This window comes from Papaver somniferum, chromosome 1 (assembly GCF_003573695.1).
Source record: "Papaver somniferum cultivar HN1 chromosome 1, ASM357369v1, whole genome shotgun sequence".
Lineage (NCBI taxonomy): Eukaryota > Viridiplantae > Streptophyta > Magnoliopsida > Ranunculales > Papaveraceae > Papaver > Papaver somniferum.
In genome coordinates, this window is record NC_039358.1 from 107,671,389 (window position 1) to 107,694,624 (window position 23,236).

Here is a 23,236-nt window from a genome sequence, read left to right on the forward strand (position 1 = left end):
AAAAATTGCATTTCTATTTACGTTGATTCAAGAAAATATGAAGGAAGTCAAATTGCACATTAGAAGAAGGATAAAAGCCCATGCTGAACTAATCCAAATTCCAACAAATTTCATCTATTTGAATCAAATTGAAAGACAAAGCCAACGCAAAAAGAAAGAGTTCATAAAAATGTTGAGTTTCATAAACGTTAACTCAAAAAAGTCTACACATTTCGTTATAAGTCGGAAATTGATTTCCGTGACTAAGTTGTAAACTAGATAAACTCATCTTTAACAGAAAAAGTTTGAAAAATGTATTTTAATCACAAATTATATGTTCTAAGGCAATACGTCTAGTAAAAATTGCATTTCTATGCACGTTAATTCAAGAAAATATGAAGGAAGTCAAATTTCACAATAAAAGAAGGATGAAAGAACAAGAAGAACTAATCCAAATCCTAACAAATTTCATCTATCTTGAATCAAATAGAAAGACAAAGCCAACACAAAAAGAAAGAGTTCATAAAAATGTTGAATTTTATATGCGTTAACACAAAAAAGTTTACACACTTCGTTATACATCTGAAATTGATTTCTGAGACTAAATTGTAAACTAGATAAACTCATCTTTAACAGAAAAAGTTTGAAAAATATATTGTAATCACAAATAATATGTTCTAAGGCATTACGTCTAGTAAAAATTGCATTTCTATGTACGTTGATTCAAGAAAATATGAAGGAAGTCAAATTTCACAATAGAAGAAGGATAAAAGCCCATGCTGAACTAATCCAAATTCCAACAAATTTCATCTATTTGAATCAAATTGAAAGACAAAGCCAATACAAAAATAAAGAATTCATAAAAATAATAGATTTTCTATACGTTAACTCAAAAAAGTCTACACTCTTCGTTATAAGCCGGAAGTTGATTTCTGAGACTAAATTGTAAACTAGATAAACTCATCTTTAACAGAAAAAGTTTGAAAAATGTATTGTAATCACAAATAATATGTTCTAAGGCATTACGTCTAGTAAAAATTGCATTTCTATGTACGTTGATTCATGAAAATATGAAGGAAGTCAAATTTCACAATAGAAGAAGGATAAAGGCCCATGTTGAACTAATCCAAATTCCAACAAATTTCATCTATTTGAATCAAATTGAAAGACAAAGCCAACGCAAAAAGAAGGAGTTCATAAAAATGTTTGAGTTTCATATACGTTAACTCAAAAAAGTCTACACACTTTGTTATAAGTCTGAAATTGATTTCTGAAACTAAATTGTAAACTAGATAAACTCATCTTTAACAGAAAAAGTTTGAAAAATGTATTGTATTCACAATTAATATGTTCTAAGGCATTATGTCTAGTAAAAATTGCATTTCTATGTATGTTGATTCAAGAAAATATGAAGGAATTCAAATTTCACAATAGAAGAAGGATGAAAGACCAAGAAGAACTAATCCAAATCCTAAAAAATTTCATCTATCTTGAATCAAATAGAAAGACAAAGCCAACACAAAAAGAAAGAGTTCATAAAAATGTTGAATTTTATATGCGTTAACACAAAAAAGTTTACACACTTCGTTATACATCTGAAATTGATTTCTGAGACTAAATTGTAAACTAGATAAACTCATCGTTATACACAAAAAAGTTTACACACTTCGTTTACACACAAAAAAGTTTACACACTTCGTTATATCATCAGCAAAAAAGAGATGAGTAGGAGAAATACCACCTCTAGTTACCATGTAAGACATCCTCTTCTTTGCAAAAAGCTTTGTGATATTTCTGCTAAGGACATCCTCCATCAAAACAAAGATCAAGGGAGAAAGAGGATCTCCCTGACGTAAACCTCTATTTATCTTGAAAAAACCCTCTGGACTGCCATTCAAGAGAATAGAGATTCTAGCAGAATTGAAGATATGAGAAATCCAAGTGCACCAATGCTCCGAGAAACCATACCTACGAAAAACCTCCCCAGTCTAGTAGCTAAGATCTTAGTAAAGATTTTGAAGAAAAAATTACTGAGACCAATAGGACGAAAATTACGAAGAGAATTAGCAACTCTTACCTTGGGAATCAAGACAATTAGGCTAGAATTTACCCCATTTGGGATATGACCAGAATTCCAGCAATAAATAACGTCTCTTAATAAGTCATCTTGAATAATATCCCAGCAGTGTCTATAGAAACATACAGAAAACCCATCCGGCCCTGGAGCACTGTCTGCCCCTAGATCAAACAATGCTTGTTTAATCTCCTCAGAAGATGGAATTCTGTCCATGGCTAAACTTTCCTCCTCCGAGATGCTAATATGACTATAGTCAAATAAAATAGGATCAATCTCCAACTCCGGCCCATTAAACTTATCCTCATAATAGTGCACAACATGATTTCTAAGCAGCTCATAATCAGAAATAGTATTGCCTGCACTGTCAACAAGTTCAGAGATAGTGTTAGAACTTCTACGAATTCTAATGCTATTATGAAAGAAATTAGTGTTACTTGAACCCTCCACAAGCCACTTATTTCTAGATTTCTGCTTAAGCATAGTATTCAACTGAGCACGAGTATCATTAAGTTTAGCCATAGCATCCTTCATAATATTTAACTTTGTAATGTCATCCGGGTTTTCATCAGAAAGAAGAGTAACTGCCTCAAACCTCAACTGATCCTGCTTTAACTTAGAATGCACATTACCAAAAACACTAAGATTCCGTTCCTTGATAACTCCTTTTAGTCTCTTTAATTTTTGAGTGAAAATAAAATCAAAAGACCCAGAAATAGGCATACTCCAACTATCTCTAACCATACGAAGGTAATCACAATGTAAGAACCACATCTTTTGAACTCGAAAAGGAGCTCTTTTGGGTCTTGGAACACCAAAAGGAAAACCTAAAAGAGTAGAATGGTCATAAACTTCCCTAGGAAGAGCTTTACACCGCCAATTCTCAAATTTTTCAAGCCAAGCCGCATTAATAATAGCACGATCAAGTTTATTAACAATTCTAGTCATACCTGATTGTCTATTCGTCCAAGTGAACTTACTTCCCAAAGCATCAGCTTCAAAGAGATTGTTGTCATCCAACCAATCTGAAAACTCATTAATAGCTGAGGTTCTAGGTTCAAGACCACCCTTCTTCTCATCCAAACGAAGAATACAGTTAAAATCCCCAATGAATAACCAAGGAATACCATCACCAGAACTAACAAGTTGCTGCCAAAGACTCCTCCTAGTAACCTGAATATAGCTAGCATGGACAAAAGAAACATGTACACCATCCACCTCAACTGTTATTGCCTGCTTACTGACATTAACAATTGAAAGATTTAGAGTATTTGAATAACAAACCCAAATATTAGCAATACTAGAAGAAGAAGCATTATTAATAACATGAGAAGAATAACCTTCTCTTAGCAAACCATATCTGAACCCAGCAGAACAGGGAACTTTTGGTTCAGCAATACCAAAAATATCTGGTTTAAACTCTCTAATCAACTCCTTTAGTTTATCTTGAGCTACATCACGTGCAACTCCATTGATATTCCAAAACAACACCCGCATTTAAACAATAGGGTTTTGATTATTGCTTAGCTGTACTTCAGAAGTATTTGAGGAGGATTTTAATCTTGGAGAAGAACCTTTTCTTGCTCGAACTCCTAGCTATGATTCCTCATCCAAGTCGGTTAAAGCTTCTACATCCCTCAAAGTGTCTAGTTTAGCCTGAAAAGCCAAAAGATGTTGATGCTTAGCCTTACGTGCAACTTCATCAATATGCCCAAGCTCATGTACACTTTTCGTTTCCCCCACAAGATTACTATCCAAGATATTAAACCTATTTGAAGAGACGTATTCAGAACTCTCCTCCACAGCTTCACAAACAGGAGTATAAATAGCTTCCGAAACAGGAATCCTACCCGGATTAGGAAGTCTAGTTCTAGCCAATTTAACATTCCCACCAGGCTTAGTATTTAAGGCAACAGTACTCAACGACTTTGCCCTACTAACTAAAACTGAATGCGCAGCAACAGCCTTCTCCGCCATAGCTGAAGCAGTGCGCATTGCAGCTTCGGACCTGATCAGCTCTTCCTGAAGCTATTGTTCATAATCAGCAGTTCCAATCCTCACCACATCAACCTGCACACGAGTATCTGTAGCTACTTTCTTATTTTTCTTACCATTCTTCTTATGACTTATAGTCTGCCATGTATCATTATTCTCCCCTTGATGAATAACAAGAGTTTGAGGTTGCTGAGCCTTATGCGATTCATTCTGCTGTGTTGCTTGGTTTGCTGAAGAACTTCCCAACTCTAAAGTTCTATCTAACTGTAGAGAAGAAATACCAACCAGCTGCTGTTATGAGATACCAGCATTTTTTCGAACGTCTGTACGTGCATGAGCTGCATGTAATGCATTAACTACATGCTTCTTCCTACATTCTTTATCTAAGTGCCCAACAATCTTGCACTTGGAGCAAAACTTAGGTTGTTTTATAATTTCAATAGGTTGCAGAAAGTGACGTACATCAACTTCAACATAAACTGAATCAGTATCATGTTTACCAAAATCTATATCAATCAAAACAGATGCATAATGACCATATTCATGATTTAGGGTTCTCTTATCTACCACAATGGGTGTTCCAAGAGATTTCCCTAAAGCTAAAAGAGTTTTTTCTACCCACATCTCCACAGGCAGGCTAGGAAACTTCACCCAAACCATTGAATGAGAAGTACATTGCTTGTCTGCGTCCAACCCTGGATACCATTCAATCAAACGAAGAGGCTGATCATTAACAATCCATGGTTCTTTATTACCATCCTTGAAAACTTTGTCTTTATCTTCTTGAGTTAACAGTTTTATAATGAAGAAACCACGGTTCATAGGGATAAACTGAACCCTAGCATCTCCCAAACCCCATTGCTGTTCCAGATTTTTTTTGACATCAATGAGCTTCACACCTTTGAGATATAATCTTCCAATAAGGCTAAATCTCCATATTTGACAGCCTTCTTCATAATAATCCTGAGGAATAACAACTGACGGTTTTCCATCTCTGGTAGTAGGGTTTGGTAAAGAACTTATATCAACAGCTGTTGAAACTTGTTTTTTGTTATGTTTTCCCATCACCAATTCAGAAAACGTGAACTTTGGATGATTAGAATCACCCACAGATTTTTCTCCCATCGTAATCACCAAGGATGATTATAGTATTGAGCGCCAGAAATTTTTGAAAAGTTTGTAAACCCTAAACCCTAAGGAAAAATCGCCTCATAGCCAAGAGAGAGAAATTTTTTTTTTTCAAATACATTCACTTATGATTTGAAAACTATATAAGAAGACGTCTAGCAACTGTGCAAAACTAATCCCCACACCTCCTGTGTGATAATAGTTGGTTTGCTAGACTCGATTCTCCTTTAATCGTAGGTTTCTTCTCGAGACCCTGTCGATTAACGACTGAAAGACTTCATTGGGATTGTCAAGCCAGACGAAACTACTTCTCTTGTAGTTGAGCGATCTGATCTTGCCATTTTCTATCGTACGAGTTCAATTAAATAATCGACTTGAGATTATATCTCCGATAGGGTAAGATAAAAAGAAATCACAAACATTTTCGTCTCATCGTTTGTGATTCCGCAATATCTAGTTTCACTACCATACGATTTAGATTATTATGAGGTGATTGATAATACTAGGCTGTTCTTCGGGAATATCACAGGTTGTGCGTTTGTACCGATCAATTGTGAAATCCAACCTTTGGTTGTTGATTGGAAATTGATTGATCCTTGGAAATTGGTCTTTGGTACCATCCAAGTTTATTATCCTTGTATTTGATAAAGACTCGCAGATTTCAATTTGCTTGAGTAAAATCAAATCAAGAGAGAGATATTAACTCCTCGATATACTTGTCTCTAGATTGAGTCTGACTGTCTAGTTGATTCTCTAGAATGTATATTGGAGTTAGTCCGTACAGATTGCTAATCGAAATATTGGGTGTGGTTGTTATACCCCCGCTTTTTCAATTGGTATCAGAGCAGGCAAACACCTTAAAACCTTATAAGTTTGTGTTTGCTCGATCCTCAAAAGTCTATCCCTATGGGAAATCGTTTTGGGAGACTTGCTCATAGCATCTATAACGCACACCAGAGCTCCTTAAAGATTGTTCAAAGATTATTCATTAGACCTACGGTCCCTCATAATAATCACACTCCATCTAGTATGTCGAAAAATCTAGATGTGAGCAAACAATCTAAGGAAAAAATTAAAAAGAATTTTCAAAGAAAGCATAGTCAACGCTCAAAGGTATGGACTCTCACAAGAATTACTCTTAATCTCATTGAGGAATACTACCATAAAGGATTAATTGACAAGGATCTGTTTAGGGCGTTTGAAAATGTTTTGAAATTCATAGAAAAGCTAAATTCCCTGGAAAATTTGAACTTCTCTGATAAAAGTTCTGTGCCTATCAAATCTTTTGATTATGCACAAACTGTTCCCAACACCAATTCAGGTGGAGTCAATAAGAGTTCATATGTAATTGGCAAAGGAACCATTTATCAGAAAAGGTCAATTCCTGGTCATAAGAAAAGGAGCCCAAGTAATTCTAAGTATTATCAGTATACTTCTGATTCTGGATACAAATATCAACCGAAAAACTCGCATGAGAAATTCTCTGCAGTTTCCAAACACCTGATTTGAGGTTTAGCTACACCCCATTTGTACATGACTTGTTTTCTTTTCTTTTTTTTTTCTTTTGCTATGTCAAATTGTACATGACTTGAGATGGGGCAAGTAACGGGTTGATTTTGATTTAATTCCTTTTTTAAGCTTTTCAGTAGGTACTTTCCTTAATAATGTATGTACCTTCAAAAAACCTACTTACCTTTAGTGGGTCGCGGTTCGTGTACGGGTCCAAGCCCATGAATGGGTATAAAAGAAGTTTGGAGTACGCATACTCTTCTTCCTCCCCAAACAGTCCGCGTACGTGAACTATTCTAGGGTTCATGTTTTCTCTCCATTAAAGCTTGTTGGAGAACAATTGTGAAGAGATTCTTCAAGATAAAAAGTCAAGTAAGTAATTTCTTGCCCACTCCCTTATTTCCTTATAGAATCATGAAGAATGTTAAGGGTTCAAAAGGTTTTTCATACAACCTAGGATCTTCATCCTCATCAATTGATCTTCATGTTGATCAGAATTCTATTAGGATGAGATTTGTGGATGAATCCTGTAGCAAAGTATTTGAAAAGATTTCTACTTCTGGGTTTATTTTAGAAAAGGAATTGGATTGACAAGTGGGTATAAGGATGATTTAACTTGTTTTGAAAATTCAAGCTTGGAAACATCTTTGATGGTCTTGGTGAAGGTTTTGACACTCTTACTAGGATATTTTATGCCAACTTTTATGATGTTGTCCCTGAGGACATGGAATTCAAGACCATGGTTAATAGAGTGAGGATTCTAGAGATTTGATTCGAAAATTACCGGAATTCCGTTGGGAAATTTTCGCCTTCCTAGACCAAGTGATGAACGACCTTCACAAGAAACTATTTCAAAAGAGCTGTGTGGAAAGAGTGTGGTGTGGAATGGAGGAAAATTTCCTACTAATCAACTAGATTTTCCTTTAAGGTCTTTTGGAAAATTGGGTATTTCTAACCTTTGTCCTTCCACGGTTGAGAACTCTCGTTGGAGTCGTGAGTTTGCGGAATTGGTCTATTACCTTGTGATGGAAACCAAAGGTCTTGACATTTGTGGTTTCATTATTTTTCAAATGTCAGACATGACTTCCGTTGACAAGAAGTTAGGATATCCATGCTTGATTGAGCGAATTTGTCGCTACTTCTCCATTGAACCCATTGGGAACTCCATTGGAACCCCCAAGCTTGCTCGGCCGTGTACTTTCAATTGAATGAAGGAATATGCTTGTAAGAGGCAAAGGTGTGACACAACTAATGGCTCGAGTGATTCTTTTACGAAGCTTCTTCGCCAAATTTACAAATGTGTTTGTAAATTAAATACCAAAGTAAGTTGTGTTCAAGAAAAATTACTTGTGATTGCTACCAAGTATCCCGATATTAAAGAAGACATGGTGATTAGATTATTTTTGTCTAGAAAGTCTTCTTATGAGAATTTATCTTTTATGTCTTAGGAAGAATAACTAGAGTTTGGAATAGCCATTATTGTGAGTACACATAGCTATGCCCATCGTTTTGTTTTCATCTTTATTTTTTAGGTTTATTTATTTAAATTCTAAAAATTGATTTGGAAGATGATGATTGTAGTATTAATCTTTATGGTTTTATATATTGCAATATGTTATGGGATATGTGTGTTTGCGTCCGTGAACTATTACTGTCCCATATGATGTCGAAAGTTATCTCTTTTATACGTCGATATGCAAGTATTGATACAAGATCGATGAACTTTTGACAAACAAAAGTTAAGCCTATTATGTCAATTATTGATGGAAGATAGGTTAAAATCTTTTATTTACAAGGATTATGTCTATTGTATGTCATTGTGCAAATAATGATGAAAATAGAATCAATCCTTGTATACGCCGCAGTATTGATCATTCCCTGATCCATATCTTATGTGTATACTGCAATGCTCCATAAGTTTTTCTTGTGTCGAGCATAAGGCGATTGAGTTAATCATTTCTTTTATGGTGAACTTAGTCGTAGCTCGGTAAGTTCTCTTATGTCGAGCATTTCCAACTAGATTAATCATAGATTCGTTTGTGGTTATTTTGGTTGTGTATTCCGATTAAATTAATCATGGGTTCTCTTGCGGTTAGTTAAATTGAGTTTTTTGGATATAGAAAATCATTCCTTATGGTTTTTAGTGTCCAATAAAATCCTTCTTTTCTTGTAAAAGTAAGGTCGCTCTTGTTGTTCTCTTGGGAATGACATCAAATTGGGGGAGAGTTCTTTTGAACTTGCGCTTAATTTCCATATCTTTGTGGGGAGTGCGGCTGTGGAATAATTTAGGGGTTATCTTGTATCTTTATAAACTCCTTGATGAATGCATTTAGTCTCGGCTTTATGATTGCATCTAAACAAGTTGATATGTACTTTTCTTTGGTCACGAAGCGTCTTCGTGGAAATTTCATTAGGATCCCGTTTTCGTACCTTTGCCAATTTTATTGACAAAAAGGGGGAGAATTAATGTGTAATTCACACTACAAATACATATGATTTACGTGCTTTACGGGTCATTATGTAAGGGGGAATGGTTTTCATGTTGAGACGAAAGTATTGACTAAGGGGGAGTGATACATATCACCATAGTATTGTTGTCGAAGTTGTGATATGAGAACTTTGATGCTGTGTAATAATACTATGACACTGTATAACAATGATCGAGAGCTTTTGTTTTCTCATTGTTATGGATACGGAACTTCAACAACTATGATGCTCAATTGAAAATCTATGGAATCATGGGAGTACTTGGAAAAGACGAAGTTTTCAAGTAACGTTGAAGTTTTTTTTTTGATAAGTCAAAAATTGTATTGATATGAAAGAGATATTTACATCATAGAATTTGAGAAAAGAGGTCACAGCAACCCCAAAAACTCAAAAACTATTTAAAACGAAAATAAGAAACATTAGGATACTCAATTAAGTTTAACAAAAGAGGACGCCCAACAAAATTGAGTCTCACTCCAGAATCTAAAAAACAACCAGTCTTTGCCATCTTATTAGCTGCAAAATTTGCTTCACGAAACGTATGCACCAATTGAATAGAATCAAACTTGACTTTAGCTTCATACCATCTTTGTCTTGCAAACCATGGTATATTATCCCCTTCCAAAGCAGTTATAACACTCATAGAATCAGTCCTTACAAGCACATCTTTGTAACCCCATTGAACTGCCCAATCTAAGCCAATTAGAATGTTATATAATTCCGCGAAAAAATTAGAAATAACACCAAGGCCAACACACATTGCTCCCACCACTTCACAAGATGAATTCCTAGCCACCACTCCAGCTCCGGCCACCCCTGGGTTACCTCTAGAAGCTCCATCACAACACAACAAGAGTTGATTTTGCATTGGAGGCTACCAAAGACACTCAACAGGTTCCAACCTCTTCACCTTACGACATTTAACTCTGAAAAAATCCAATATCTCTAGATCTTCAACCCTGTTAAGCATACACCCCTTCATTCTATCTGAGTATTCATGAATGAAATTAAACACACGCTTCTTTAAGAAATTCCAGCAAGGTTTCTTCTTCTCATAAACCATCTTATTCCTTTGAAACCACAGTTCTGAACGCACCACCAGATTGGAGACAAGCCACAGATCTTTAACCATTCTACTACAACCTTTTGCTTGTTTATTAGAAGCAATCAAGTTATAACAAGATTTAAGATGAAAAATACCTTCCAACCACTGCCAAGAACGTTTAGCAGCACTACAGCTCCAGAGAATATGCTCCAAAGACTCCTCCTCAATCTGACACACACTGCACCGAGATGGGAGAGCAATCTTGAATCTACTCTTAACTTTGTCCGGAGTTGCACAAGCTCCCCTAACAAATTTCCAATTCTGAGCTGCTAAAGCCGGGTGCACCGCCCTCCTCCACAACATATTTGCTTCAAGAAGCAAAGGATACTTGTTGCGCACCAAATCCCTTGCAGACCTGACAGAAAACATTCCCTTTAGATCTGGCATCCAAATCCTCTCATCACTGCCCATATGCCTTCCTGGTAAATTCTCCCTAGCCGCACCAGCACTTGCAAGTTCATGCATATGCTCTCCCTCCAAATGCCATTGATTCTGCACTATGATATCACTAACTCTCGCACGTCTGTCAAGGTCAGTTCTCTGCAAGACCTCAGCCAAAGTTACAGAACCATACCAAACATCAAAAAATAAAGAAGTTGCCCTACCATCACCTATTAAGGATTTAGTATTGCGCAGAACTTCAGTGTGCACCCATCGAATCCCCGACAAAATTGAAGATTTAACTCCTGCCATCTTCAGACGACCATCTCTACAGGTGTATTTCGACTCCAGAAATCTAGCCCAATTCTTCTTAGAAGTTTTAATACTCCACCACAACTTCATGATCAGAGCCTTGTTCATATTACTCAAGCTAGTAAGCCCAAGACCCCCTTCCTTCACCGGACTACAAATCAAAGAAAAATACGAATAACACGTTCACTTTGCTTAACAAATTTAACAGGCCACCTATACACAGCCATGTTATGAATGGCATAGCTTGCAAGGACAGATTTAATAAGCACTACACGATCCTGAAAGGAAAGCATTTTACCTTTATACACCGAGAGATGATCCTTCAACTTATCCACCACATTACTAATATGACTATATTTTACCCTACCAGGCATCACCTTAACTCCCAAATATCTATCTGGAAAGAAAGTAACACCCATGCCTAAGAAATTAGCAATAGCCTGCCTCCTATGCAACGACCCACCTCCAAAATAAATTTTGCTCTTCTCCCTACAAACCCTTTGACCAGACGCCTGTTGATAAACCTCAAGCAACCTCAACAAGTTTGTCAGACTCTTCTGATTCCCCTTGCAAAAAATCATAATATCATCAGCAAAAAACAAATGAGTTGGAGCAATACCATTACGCTTCACCATATGAGTCATATACTTATTTTGAAAGAGTTTGGTAATGTTCCTACTAAGAACATCCTCAATCAAAACAAAAATAAGAGGAGAAAGAGGATCCCCCTGACGCAAACCTCTATTAATCTTAAAGAAACCCTCCGGACTACCATTGAGAAAAATAGAAATTCTAGCAGAACTCAGAATATTGTGAATCCAAGTACACCAACCTTCTGAGAACCCATACCTTCGAAAAACCTCCAAAACAAAATGCCAACTAACCGTATCAAAATCTTGAGAGATATCCATCTTGAGACCTAAGTTTCCATCCTTTCTTTTAATGTGCAACTCATTAACCAATTCAGAAGCCAAACTAATATTCTCATGAATGTTCCTCCCTATCATAAAAGCCACCTGCTCCTCCGAGACCAACTTATCCAAGACTTTACCAAGTCTAGTTGCTAGAATTTTGGTAAAAATTTTGAAGAAAAAATTACTTAGACTAATTGGCCTATATTTCTTCAAACTATCAGCCCCTCTCACCTTAGCCAGCAGAAGAATGAGACTAGAATTATCCCCATTAGGAATAACTTTGGAGCTCCAACAATATATAATAGCCTTCTTTAAGTCCTCATGAATTAAATCCCAACAATGCCTATAAAAACACCCTAATAAACCATCTGGACCTGGAGCACTATCCGCATTCAAATCAAAAACCGCTCCCTTAATTTCATCTAAAGAAGGAATAGAATCCAACATCAGCCTTTCCTCATGTGAGATTGAATTATGCTCATACCCAAACAAACTATCCTCAATCGGCTCATCCACTCCATTGAACTTGTTTTCATAATAAGAAACAACATGGTCTCTTAACTGGTCCGGCTCCTTAATAATACACCCCTCCTCATTCACCAACTCCGAAATTGTGTTAGAACTTCTACGAGACTTAATTGAACTATGAAAATAAGAAGAATTACTCGAACCCTCCAAAATCCATTTATTTCGAGATTTTTTCTTCAACATAATATGTTGCTGCATACGAGCTTCATTAACCAACACCAACGCATCCTTCATCTCATTTTGCTTGAAAGTGTCAAATGGGTCTTCATCAGAATTCCTACTAGCCACTTCAAACCTCAATTGAGCCTGACTTAGCCTTGCATTCACATTACCAAACACCTGCTGATTCCACACTTTCATAGCCACCTTCAATCTCTTTAGCTTGAAGGGAAAAACAAAATCAGGATTACCATACACCGGGGCACTCCAAGAAGCTTCAACCATTCTCATAAAATCTGAATGCGTAAACCACATCTTCTGAATTCTGAAAGGAGCACGTTTCGGTCTAGAAGCCACAAAAGAATAACCAATAAGAGTCGAGTGATCAGAAACTTCCCTAGGAAGAGCTTTACACCTCCAATTCGAAAACTTATTTAACCAAGGCTCATTGATAATGGCACGATCCAGCTTACTAACAATTCTTCTCCCTCCCAACTGACCATTAGTCCAAGTGAATTTAGAACCCAAAGAATCAGCCTCAAAAAGACCATTATCCTCCAACCAATCACTGAACTCATTAATACTAGAAGAAATTACCTTTCTACCTCCTTTTTTCTCCTCATTGCGAAGAACACAATTAAAATCTCCAATTACCAGCCAAGAAGTAGTAGTATCTACCGCAGCTAGTTGACACCATAATCTCCTTCTAAACACCTGAATATAACTTGCATGAACACAAGAAACAAAGACTCCTTCAGTTTTCACCGTAACAGCTTTTCTTGTGCTATTTAGCACCACTGGCTCTTCAATATCCTCACTCCAAAGTATCCAAAGATTACCAATAGAACTAGAAGAAGAATTATGAGTTACTTTTTTAACAAAACCATCTAAATTTAGACGAAGCATCACACCATCAACATATGGAATTTTCGGCTCAGCAATACAAATGATAACCGGCCTAAACTCCCTAAGTAATTCACGCAGCTTCAAACCAGCCTACACCTTCGACACCCCATTGACATTCCAATATAGAACTCTCATTGGGAACCAAGCAGATTTGATTTAGAAGATAACTTAGGATTCTTAAGCGGGACCCTCTTTTCAATAACTGGAGAGAAACCTTTGCGCACTCTAATACCCAAATCACTCACCTCAGTGTCCGGGTCAGACTTGGATTCTGAAGTTTTATGTTGGCTAGAACTGTGCACCTGCTGTGCACTCCTAACACTATGCGAATTCTGAGAAGAACTTTGCTGAGAACTAGCTGGATTCGGAACACGCCCTGGCTTCCTAATTTGTTTTGGTTTCTCAACTGGAATCTCCGACCATCTAGCCCCCTTGGCACCAGCTGAGGCTCTCTCTGGAGTTAGCTCCCCATCTGAATTCTCTTCCTCTTCTTGATCCGAAAGATACATTGTTTTGCCTAGCCCCAACTCAGCTGTCAACTTGCATGAGTTCAAGCCGGTTGTACTTTGTATTGCTGAGCCTAAGATTCGTTACACTGACAATGTTATGATAAGGTTAAATTTGGCTGGTTATAATAAAAAGGTAATTCATAATTCTACTTCTAGTTCTTTGGGTAATTTGTGGATTCTTTGGAATGATTGTATTGAGGAGCCGGTGGTGATTAATATGTCTAGGCAGGCCATTACGATTAAAATGGAGGGGGTATTTATCTCTTTTGTTCATGCTAGTTATATTCAAGTTTTTCGAAGGAGGCTTTGGAGTCAACTTGTTGCTGTTGACGCAACTACTCCTTGGTTGGTTATGGGGGATTTCAATTGTATTCTTCGTCAAGATGAAAAGAAAGGTGGTAGGGTAACTCGTATCTCTTGTATTAATGAGTTTTCTGATTGGATGAAGGATAATAACTTGTTTGAAGCTGATTCGTTGGGGTCTAAGTTTACTTGGACCAATGGTCAGACTGGTGTTGGTAGAATTATTAGTAAGTTGTTAATGAACCTTGGTTGTCTAAGTTTTCGAATTGGCGGTGTAAAGCTCTTCCTAGGGAAGTTTCTGACCATTCGACTCTTATTGGTTTTCCTTTTTGTGATTCTCGGCCTAGATGTGCTCCTTTTCGTATTCAGAAGATGTGGTTTTCCCATCCGGATTTTTTGAATATGGTGGAGATATCTTGGATGGCGCCGGTGTATGGTAATCATGGTTTTATTTTTCCTTTCAAATTGAAGCGGTTGAAGGAGGCTATCAAGTTATGGAATCAATCTGTTTTTGGCAATGTCAATGCTAGATTAAAGCAAGCAACTCGAAAGTTTGAGGTAGCTAGTAGGAATTCAGATGATGATCCTTTTGATGTTTCTAAACTTAATAATATAAAGGATGCTCTTGTTGAGGTTCAAGATATTCAAAGGCAGCAGAATATAATGTTAAAGCAAAAATCTAGAAATAAGTGGTTGTTGGAGGGTTCTAGTAACACTTCTTTCTTTCACAACTCTATTAAAATTCGTAGAAGTGCTAATACAATCTCGGAGCTGGTTGCTGAAGATGGGAGTACTATTACCAATCCGGTTCATCTTAGTTCTCATGTGGTTTCTTATTATCAGGCTAAATTCAATGGTGAGGATAGTCAGGTAAGTGAAACTCTTTTTGATTATGATCATGATTCTATTACTGAGGAAGAGTCGCATATGTTGGATGCTATTCCTACTTCTGATGAGATTAAACAGGCTGTTTTTGATTTGGGAGATGATAGTGCGCCTGGTCCGGATGGTTTCTCGGGGTGTTTTTATAGACATTGTTGGGAGATTATTCATAGGGATCTGATTTTAGCGGTTAATTATTGCTGGTCTTCTAAAACCATTCCTAATGGGGTTAATTCTAGTCTTATTCTTTTGCTTGCAAAGGTTAGGGGAGCTGCTAGTTTGAAGAACTTTAGGCCGATTGGTTTAAGTAATTTCTTCTTTAAGATTTTTACTATAATCTTGGCTACGAGGCTTGGTAGTGTGTTGGGTAAGTTGGTGTCCGAAGAGAAAGTGGCTTTTATGAAGGGAAGGAATATCCATGAGAATATTAGTTTAGCTTCAGAGATGGTGAATGAATTGCACATCAAAAGGAAGGACGGTAATTTGGTTTTGAAGCTTGATATCTCTCAGGCTTTTGATACTGTGAGCTGGTCTTTTGTTCTTGAAGTTTTTAGAAGGTATGGTTTTTCTGAAGATTGGTGCTCTTGGATTTGGAAAATTCTGAATTCGGCGCGTATTTCTATTCTTCTTAATGGTAGTCCGGAGGGTTACTTCATGATTAATAGGGGTTTAAGACAGGGGGACCCTCTTTCTCCTCTTATTTTTGTTTTGATTAAGGATGTGCTTAGCCGCAACATCACTAAACTCTTTCAGACTAAGGATATGTCTTATATGGTTAAGCGTAAGGGTATTGCTCCAACTCATTTATTTTTTGCTGATGATATTATGATTTTTTGCAAGGGAAATATGAAGAGTGTGAAGAATTTGGTGAAACTTTTGGAGAATTACCAGCAAGCTTCAGGCCAGAGGGTTTGTAGGGAGAAGAGCAAGATTTACTTTGGTGGTGGGACTTTGAGTAGGCGTCAGACCATTGCTACATTCTTGGGTATGGCAATTTCTAACTTTCCTGATAGGTATTTGGGAGTTAAGGTGATGCCGGAAGTGGTAAAGTATAGTCACATCAGCAACGTTGTTGATAAGTTGAGGGATCAACTTTCGGTTCTGAAAGGTGAGATGTTGTCTTTTCAAGATAGAGTTGTGCTTGTTAAGAATGTTCTTTCGAGCTATTCCATTCATAACATGGCTGTGTACAAATGGCCGGTAAAATTCATTCTTCAATGTGAGAGTGTGATTCGTAATTTTCTGTGGTCGGGTGATTCTAATCTTTCTAGAGCTTTTGTAGTAGGTTTTGATAAGATTTGTAGTCCTTTAAAGGAAGGTGGTCTTGGGATCACTATCCTAAGGACTATGAATAAAGCTTTGCTGATGAAATTATGGTGGTCTATAAAATCTTCTCGTAAGAGGTGGGCTCGGTTTTTGGAAGCCAAATTCACTTGTAGGGATGGTCGTATTAAGATGGCGGGGGTGAAATCTTCTATTCTTCCTGGTCTTCGTTGGGTTCATAAGGAGATGGTGAATAACACGAAGTGTTTTATTGGTGATGGTAGGGATACTTCTTTATTCTTTGATATTTGGTATGGAAATACAACCTTAGCTAGTGTTTTAAATCGCACGAACTTAGACAGATCAGCTCGTGTATGTGATATTATTGTGCAAGGTGATTGGCAGATTCAAGGAGTTCATTTGCAGCTCCTATTAAGTGCTGGTGTGGTGCAACAAGATTTACCAAAAATTCATATGGGAGTGGATAGGCGTATTTGGATGCCTGATTTACATGGTAAATTTTCTGTCAAGGCGGCAAGGGAGTTGATTAGGAAGAAATATCCTATTTTGAGGGAGGCGGGGCTGTTATGGAAGAGGGTAGTGCATCCTTCATTGGCGGCTCAGAACTGGAAGTTTATTCGTGGTGCATGTGCAATTCTTGATAAGGTACGCAGCAGATTCAAATTTCAACTTGCATCTAAATGTAGTGTGTGTCAGATTGAGGAGGAGTCTCTCCAACATATTCTTTGGAGCTGTAATTTTGCGCGTCAAGCTTGGGAGTGGATTGAAGGTATTTTCAAAATTAAACCTCATTATGATGTTATTTCTTCTTACCAAGAGGCAAAAAATCATAGTGGTATTGTTAAGGATTTGTGGTTGGTAGTGAATTTGGTGCGTTCAGAATTATGGTTCACTAGAAACAAAAAGGTGTATGAAAAGAAGAACCCTTGTTGGTCTTTATTTCAGAAACGTGTTTTTAATTTGATGCAAGAATATTCAGTTCGTATGAAGAGTTATATGCATAATTCTTTGGAAGACTTGAGAATTCTGGAGTTTTTTCGAGTTCGGCATAGAAAGGTGAAGTTTACTGATCCCAAGGAGTGTTTTTGGTTTCCTCCTAATACTAATGAATTGCTTTTGTGCACGGATGGTGCCTCAAGAGGTAATCCAGGGGTGGCGGGAGCTGGTGTTGTTGCAAGGAATGCAAATTGTGAAGTGGTTGGTGCAATGTGTATTGGCTTGGGAGTTACTTCTAATTATTTGGCTGAATTGTATGGTATTATTGTGGGTATGGAGTGGGCAGTTCAGTGGGGATATGCTTGCATTGTTATTAGATCAGATTCTACAAGTGTGTTGAAGGCGTTGGAAGAAGATAACGTTCTTGGTTTGCTAGGAAAAGATGGATGGAGGTAAAAGGTTTATATGGTTCAATTCGTTTTGAACATTCCTTTAGAGAGGCAAACTTTGCAGCTGATGTTATGGCAAAACGTGGTTGCTTGTTAGAGGATGGGGTTGGTTTTCACTTTGAAGGTCGGCCAGTTTTCTTAAGCTCAATTGAATCTCCAAATGTAATTTATTATCGTTTTAAATAGGTTTTAGGAGTTTTTGGGGTCACTCTGATCTCTTTTCTCCTATTCCTATCTTGTAAATATCTTTTTTATCAATATAATTTTTTGACTTGGCAAAAAAAAAACCCAACTCAGCTGTCAACAAATCAAATTTATTCGTGGTAACCACCACATTACTCTCCACCAAAGCATTACACATAGGTGTATCCACCAAAACTGTATCCATAAAAGGAGCAAAAGACTCATTGACAGAATGCTTATCATTACTAGAGAGATTAGTTTTTTCCAATTCATCTCTCGTTCCTGACTTAGCTGCAATTGTGGCGTCCTTTACCAACAATCTGTTAGCTAATGCACGTTTCGCATTGAGTGCCTGCTTAGCTGCCTCAACAGCTCCAGACACTTCTCGAAGTTGTGCTTCAGCATCCGCCAACACTCCCTCAAGCTGTGAAGTATCTTCCATACTCACCGCATTCTCCCCAACAGTAACTACATCATCAACCCCCTCACAAGATATAGCATTCACCCCTTCACCTTGCGCTGCAACCCCAATGCTAGCATCAATAGTTGCAACTACACCAGCTTCAGCAGACTTGTCAATACCACTTGTGCCTTCCTGATTATTATGCTTCTTACGATTACGTGATCGCTTTCTACCCTTAGAAGCTTGCCAATCCTGATCATTCTCTAACTCCTTCTCCTTGCCTTTTGAGGTTTCATCTGGTTTCGGCTTTCTCCTGCATTCACTTTCATTGTGTCCAATAATGTTACAATGTAGGCAAAATTTAGGATGCTTCGGAATCTCTACATATTGCCAAAAAGTCCTACCTTCATCCGTAAGTAGAATTCTACTAGGAATGTGTTTTGCAAAATCTACATCAACTAGGATTGACGCACAACTGCCAAACTCTAAATTTAGGGTTCTTTGGTCTACCACAATCGGATTACTAACAGCTTTCCCTATTGATAACTATGATCTCTCCGTCCACAATTCTGCATGAAGCCCCTGAAGATGAACCCATACAGCTGTATGGGAAGTATTTTGTCTTTCTGGATCAAACCCTGGGTACCAATCCATCAAACACAACTCCTGTTGATTCACAAACCACTTCTTTTTACGGATTCTAGCCTTTGTTTGTTCATCACGCAACATAACAACAAAGAAACCCTTACTCATAGACATAAACCTAACAGCATTAGGGTTCAACTTCCATTGAGTTACCAAGTTGTTCTTCACGTCAAGAAACTTTAGACCCGTAAAATTGAGCCTTGCTATAAAACTATAATCAAAAGGCTTGCAACCTTCTTGATAAAACTCTGATGGGATTACCAAAGATGGTTCTCCATTGATTAACGTTGGGTTTGGTAAACTACTAACATCTACTGCCGTAGGCTGCAAAGTTTGACGTGTTCTTACCTTCTTAGCAAAAGTTTGGGTTGATGATTCATTCATAACAGCGAAAACAGTACCTTCAACCATCATTAAACCTAATGATTGAAGAAAAAAATTGTAAAAAAAACGCTCAAAACCCTAGGAACCACGTCTGGTTTTCTCTCTCATGGTTCAGTCAAGTAACGTTGAAGCACCATGGAGATCAAGCATGTGGACAAGAAGCTACAAAATTTTATTTATTTGGTAATCCATATGTATTGATAGTATTGTCATTGTTAGAGCATTGCTCGGTCGAACTCGCATGCGTTGCTATACCAAGCATGTTTGTCAATATTAGTGATCAAATTTGACCTAGAAAAATATATATATATATATATATATATATATATATATTAGTAATCAAAACTATACGTCTTGATTTCTAGCATACTTATGACTAAGTCTCGGTCTAGGATAGTTAGGAATAGTTGAGCTCCAGACTCCATGGCGATTATCTTGCAAAGACGAAGAACTACTCAAGGAACCAGTGGAACTTCATCCGGCCAAAAGGTATGTGGAGACTTGAACTCATCTTGTCACTCAAAAGTCTATCTACTCTATCTCCTACTCTTGAGACAAAAGTCGTATAAGTATGATAGTTTTCCTACATACACATTTGTTATTTCGAGCCGAGTTTACTCGCCTATCTTTTTCTCGAAATACGTGTTGGTAAGCTTTTGATTTAACCATTTTCATCTTTACCCGTGACGAAAGTCTTGATGACGTTTTTATCTTGAAAATAGCTTTGATGACGATAGTCGATTCTTTATGTCTAACGACTGTTATAACATTATAGAAGAATGTTTCAATGATTGAAATTTAGAGTTGAGAATATGTAACCACCTATGGATGTAAGCATATAGTGTGTTCGCACATTAGTGTATAAATCCATGTGCTGAAAACCAAGTGTGTGCATATGTGTGCATGCGGTATTGGTGAAGGAGACAGGTTGGGTACGCGTACCCGTACGCGTATTGGCGGAAATTCACATCCGTGAAATTCTGCTAAGTTTGAAGTTTACGAACTCAAAAACCAGTCACCTTAGGTACGCGTACCCGTACGCGTACTGGCGAAACTTTTTCACCCGAAAAAGTCTGCTGAGTTTGGAAACTAAAACCAACTCAAATCCGGTAGCTAAGGTACGCATACCCGTACGCATACCCAAGCTAGTTATTTCTCAAATCGGTAGTTCATGGACTTAAAAAAATAAATTATAAGGAATGCAATCTTTGCAAACCGTGGGTATATTGTTCATGAATTGATTCAAATAAATCAAACCGATTTTGTTTCAATTGTGTCTATGTATAAAGACCTAAGTAATTGAACAACTCTTGAACTAGTTCTTATGAGTCATTTGAACTGTTATGAGAAAGATGAATACGGCTAATATGAAAGCACTCATATGGCTAACCATTGATCAACCATTTGTGAACCAACCAATGTACACGTTTAGGTATGGTTACTCAAACCTAAATGAATACATTTCATTTGTTTGTGACAAGCTAAGTTTCGATCTAACGGTTGAAAGATATTATCTTGGATAAATCAGGTTTTTCATCTAACAATGATTATTGAATGCTTTGTTACCAAGGTAACCTAGATTGCAAACCATGATTTGAAAACTATATAAGGAGACGTATAGCAACTGTGCAAAACCAATCCCCACACCTTCTGTGTGATACTAGTTGGTTTGCTAGAGTCGATTCTCCTTTAATCGTAGGTTTCTTCCCTGTCGATTAACGACTGAAAGACTTCATGGGGATTGTGAAGCCAGAAGAAACTACTTCTCTTGTAGTTGAGCGATCTGATCTTGCCATTTTCTATCGTACGAGTTCAATTGAATAATTGACTTGAGATTATATCTCCGATAGGGCAAGATAAAAAGAAATCACAAACATCTTCGTCTCATCGTTTATGATTCCGCAATATCTAGTTTCGCTACTATACGATTTAGATTATTGTGAGGTGATTGAAAATACCAGGTTGTTCTTCGGGAATATAAGACCGATTTATCAATTAGTTCTTGTTCACCTTGATTTATATCAAAAGACAGAACAAAACTTTTAGGTTTATCTGTGGGAGACAGATTTATCTATCCTTGCAGACTTTTCTGTGTGATACAGATTTGTTTGTTGTATTCTTTGACTTTGGGTCGTAGCAACTCTTTGTTGTGGGTGAGATCAGCTAAGGGAATCATGTGCGTAGTATCCTGCTGGGATCAGAGACGTAAGGAGCGCAACTGTACCTTGAATCAGTGTGAGATTGATTATGGTTCAACTACAGTCCAGACCGAAGTTAGTTTGTAGTAAGCTAGTGTCTGTAGCGGCTTAATACAGTGTGGTGTTCAATCTGGACTAGGTCCCGGGGTTTTTCTGCATTTGCAGTTTCCTCGTGTCTGTGTTGTTTTTATTCTGCATTATATTTTGCTATATAATTGAAATATCACAGGTTCTGCGTTTGTATCGATCAATTGTGAAATTTAACCTTTGGTTGTTGATTGAAAATTAATTGATCCTTGGATATTGGTCTTTGGTACCATCCAAGTTTATTATCCTTGTATTTGATAAAGACTCGCAGATTTCAATTTGCTTGAGTAAAATCAAATCAAGAGAGAGATATTAACTCCTCGATATACTTGTCTCTAGACTGAGTCTGACTGTCTAGTTGATTCTCTAGAAAGTATATCGGAGTTGGTCCATACAGATTGCTAATCGAAATATTGGGTGTGGTTTTTATACCCCCACTTTCTCAGAGATAAACTCATCTTTAACAGAAAAAGTTTGAAAAATGTATTGTAATCACAATTAATACGTTCTAAGGCAGTACGTCTAGTAAAAATTGCATTTCTATGTATGTTGATTCAAGAATATATGAAGGAAGTCAAATTTCACAATAGAAGAAGGATGAAAGACCAAGAAGAACTAATCCAAATCCTAATAAATTTTCATCTATCTTGAATCAAATAGAAAGACAAAGCCAACACAAAAAGAAAGAGTTCATAAAAATGTTAAATTTTATATACGTTAACTCGAAAAAAGTCTACAAACTTCGGTATAAGTCGGAAATTGATTTCTAAGACTAAATTGTAAACTAGATAAACTCATATTTAACAGAAAAAGTTTGAAAAATGTATTGTAATTACAATTAATATGTTCTAATGCAATACATCTAGTAAAAATTGCATTTCTATGTACGTTGATTCAAGAAAATACGAAGCAAGTCAAATTTCACAATAGAAGAAGGATGAAAGACCAAGAAGAACTAATCCAAATCCTAACAAATTTCATATATCTTGAATCAAATAGAAAGACAATGCCAACACAAAAAGAAAGAATTCATAAAAATGTTGAATTTTATATACGTTAACTCAAAAAAGTCTACACACTTCGTTATACATCTGAAATTGATTATTGATTTCTGAGACTAAATTGTAAACTAGATAAACTCATCTTTAACAGAAAAAGTTTGAAAAATGTATTGTAATCACAAATAATATGTTCTAAGGCATTACGTCTAGTAAAAATTGCATTTCTATGTATGTTGATTCAAGAAAATATGAAGGAAGTCAAATTTCACAATAGAAGAAGGATAAATGCCCAGGCAGAACTAATCCAAATTCCAACAATTCATCTATTTGAATCAAATTGAAAGACAAAGCCAATACAAAAATAAAGAGTTCATAAAAATGTTAGATTTTTTATACTTTTTTTTGATAAGTCAAAAAATTGTATTAGTAGATAACAAAATTTACAAAAATAGGTTACAAGAAAAGAGGTCACAGCAACCCCAAAAACTTGAAACA

The 23,236-nt window shown here is 36.7% G+C and overlaps 1 protein-coding gene across 1 annotated transcript; it reads right to left on the reverse strand.

The window, feature by feature from the left end:
* Window positions 1–1,873: 1,873 nt before the first annotated feature.
* On the reverse strand, window positions 1,874–3,550 carry LOC113348814. Its single transcript, XM_026592695.1, has one exon. It carries the CDS (start codon window positions 3,548–3,550, stop codon window positions 1,874–1,876), a length of 1,677 nt encoding a protein of 558 aa, XP_026448480.1.
* Window positions 3,551–23,236: the final 19,686 nt, after the last annotated feature.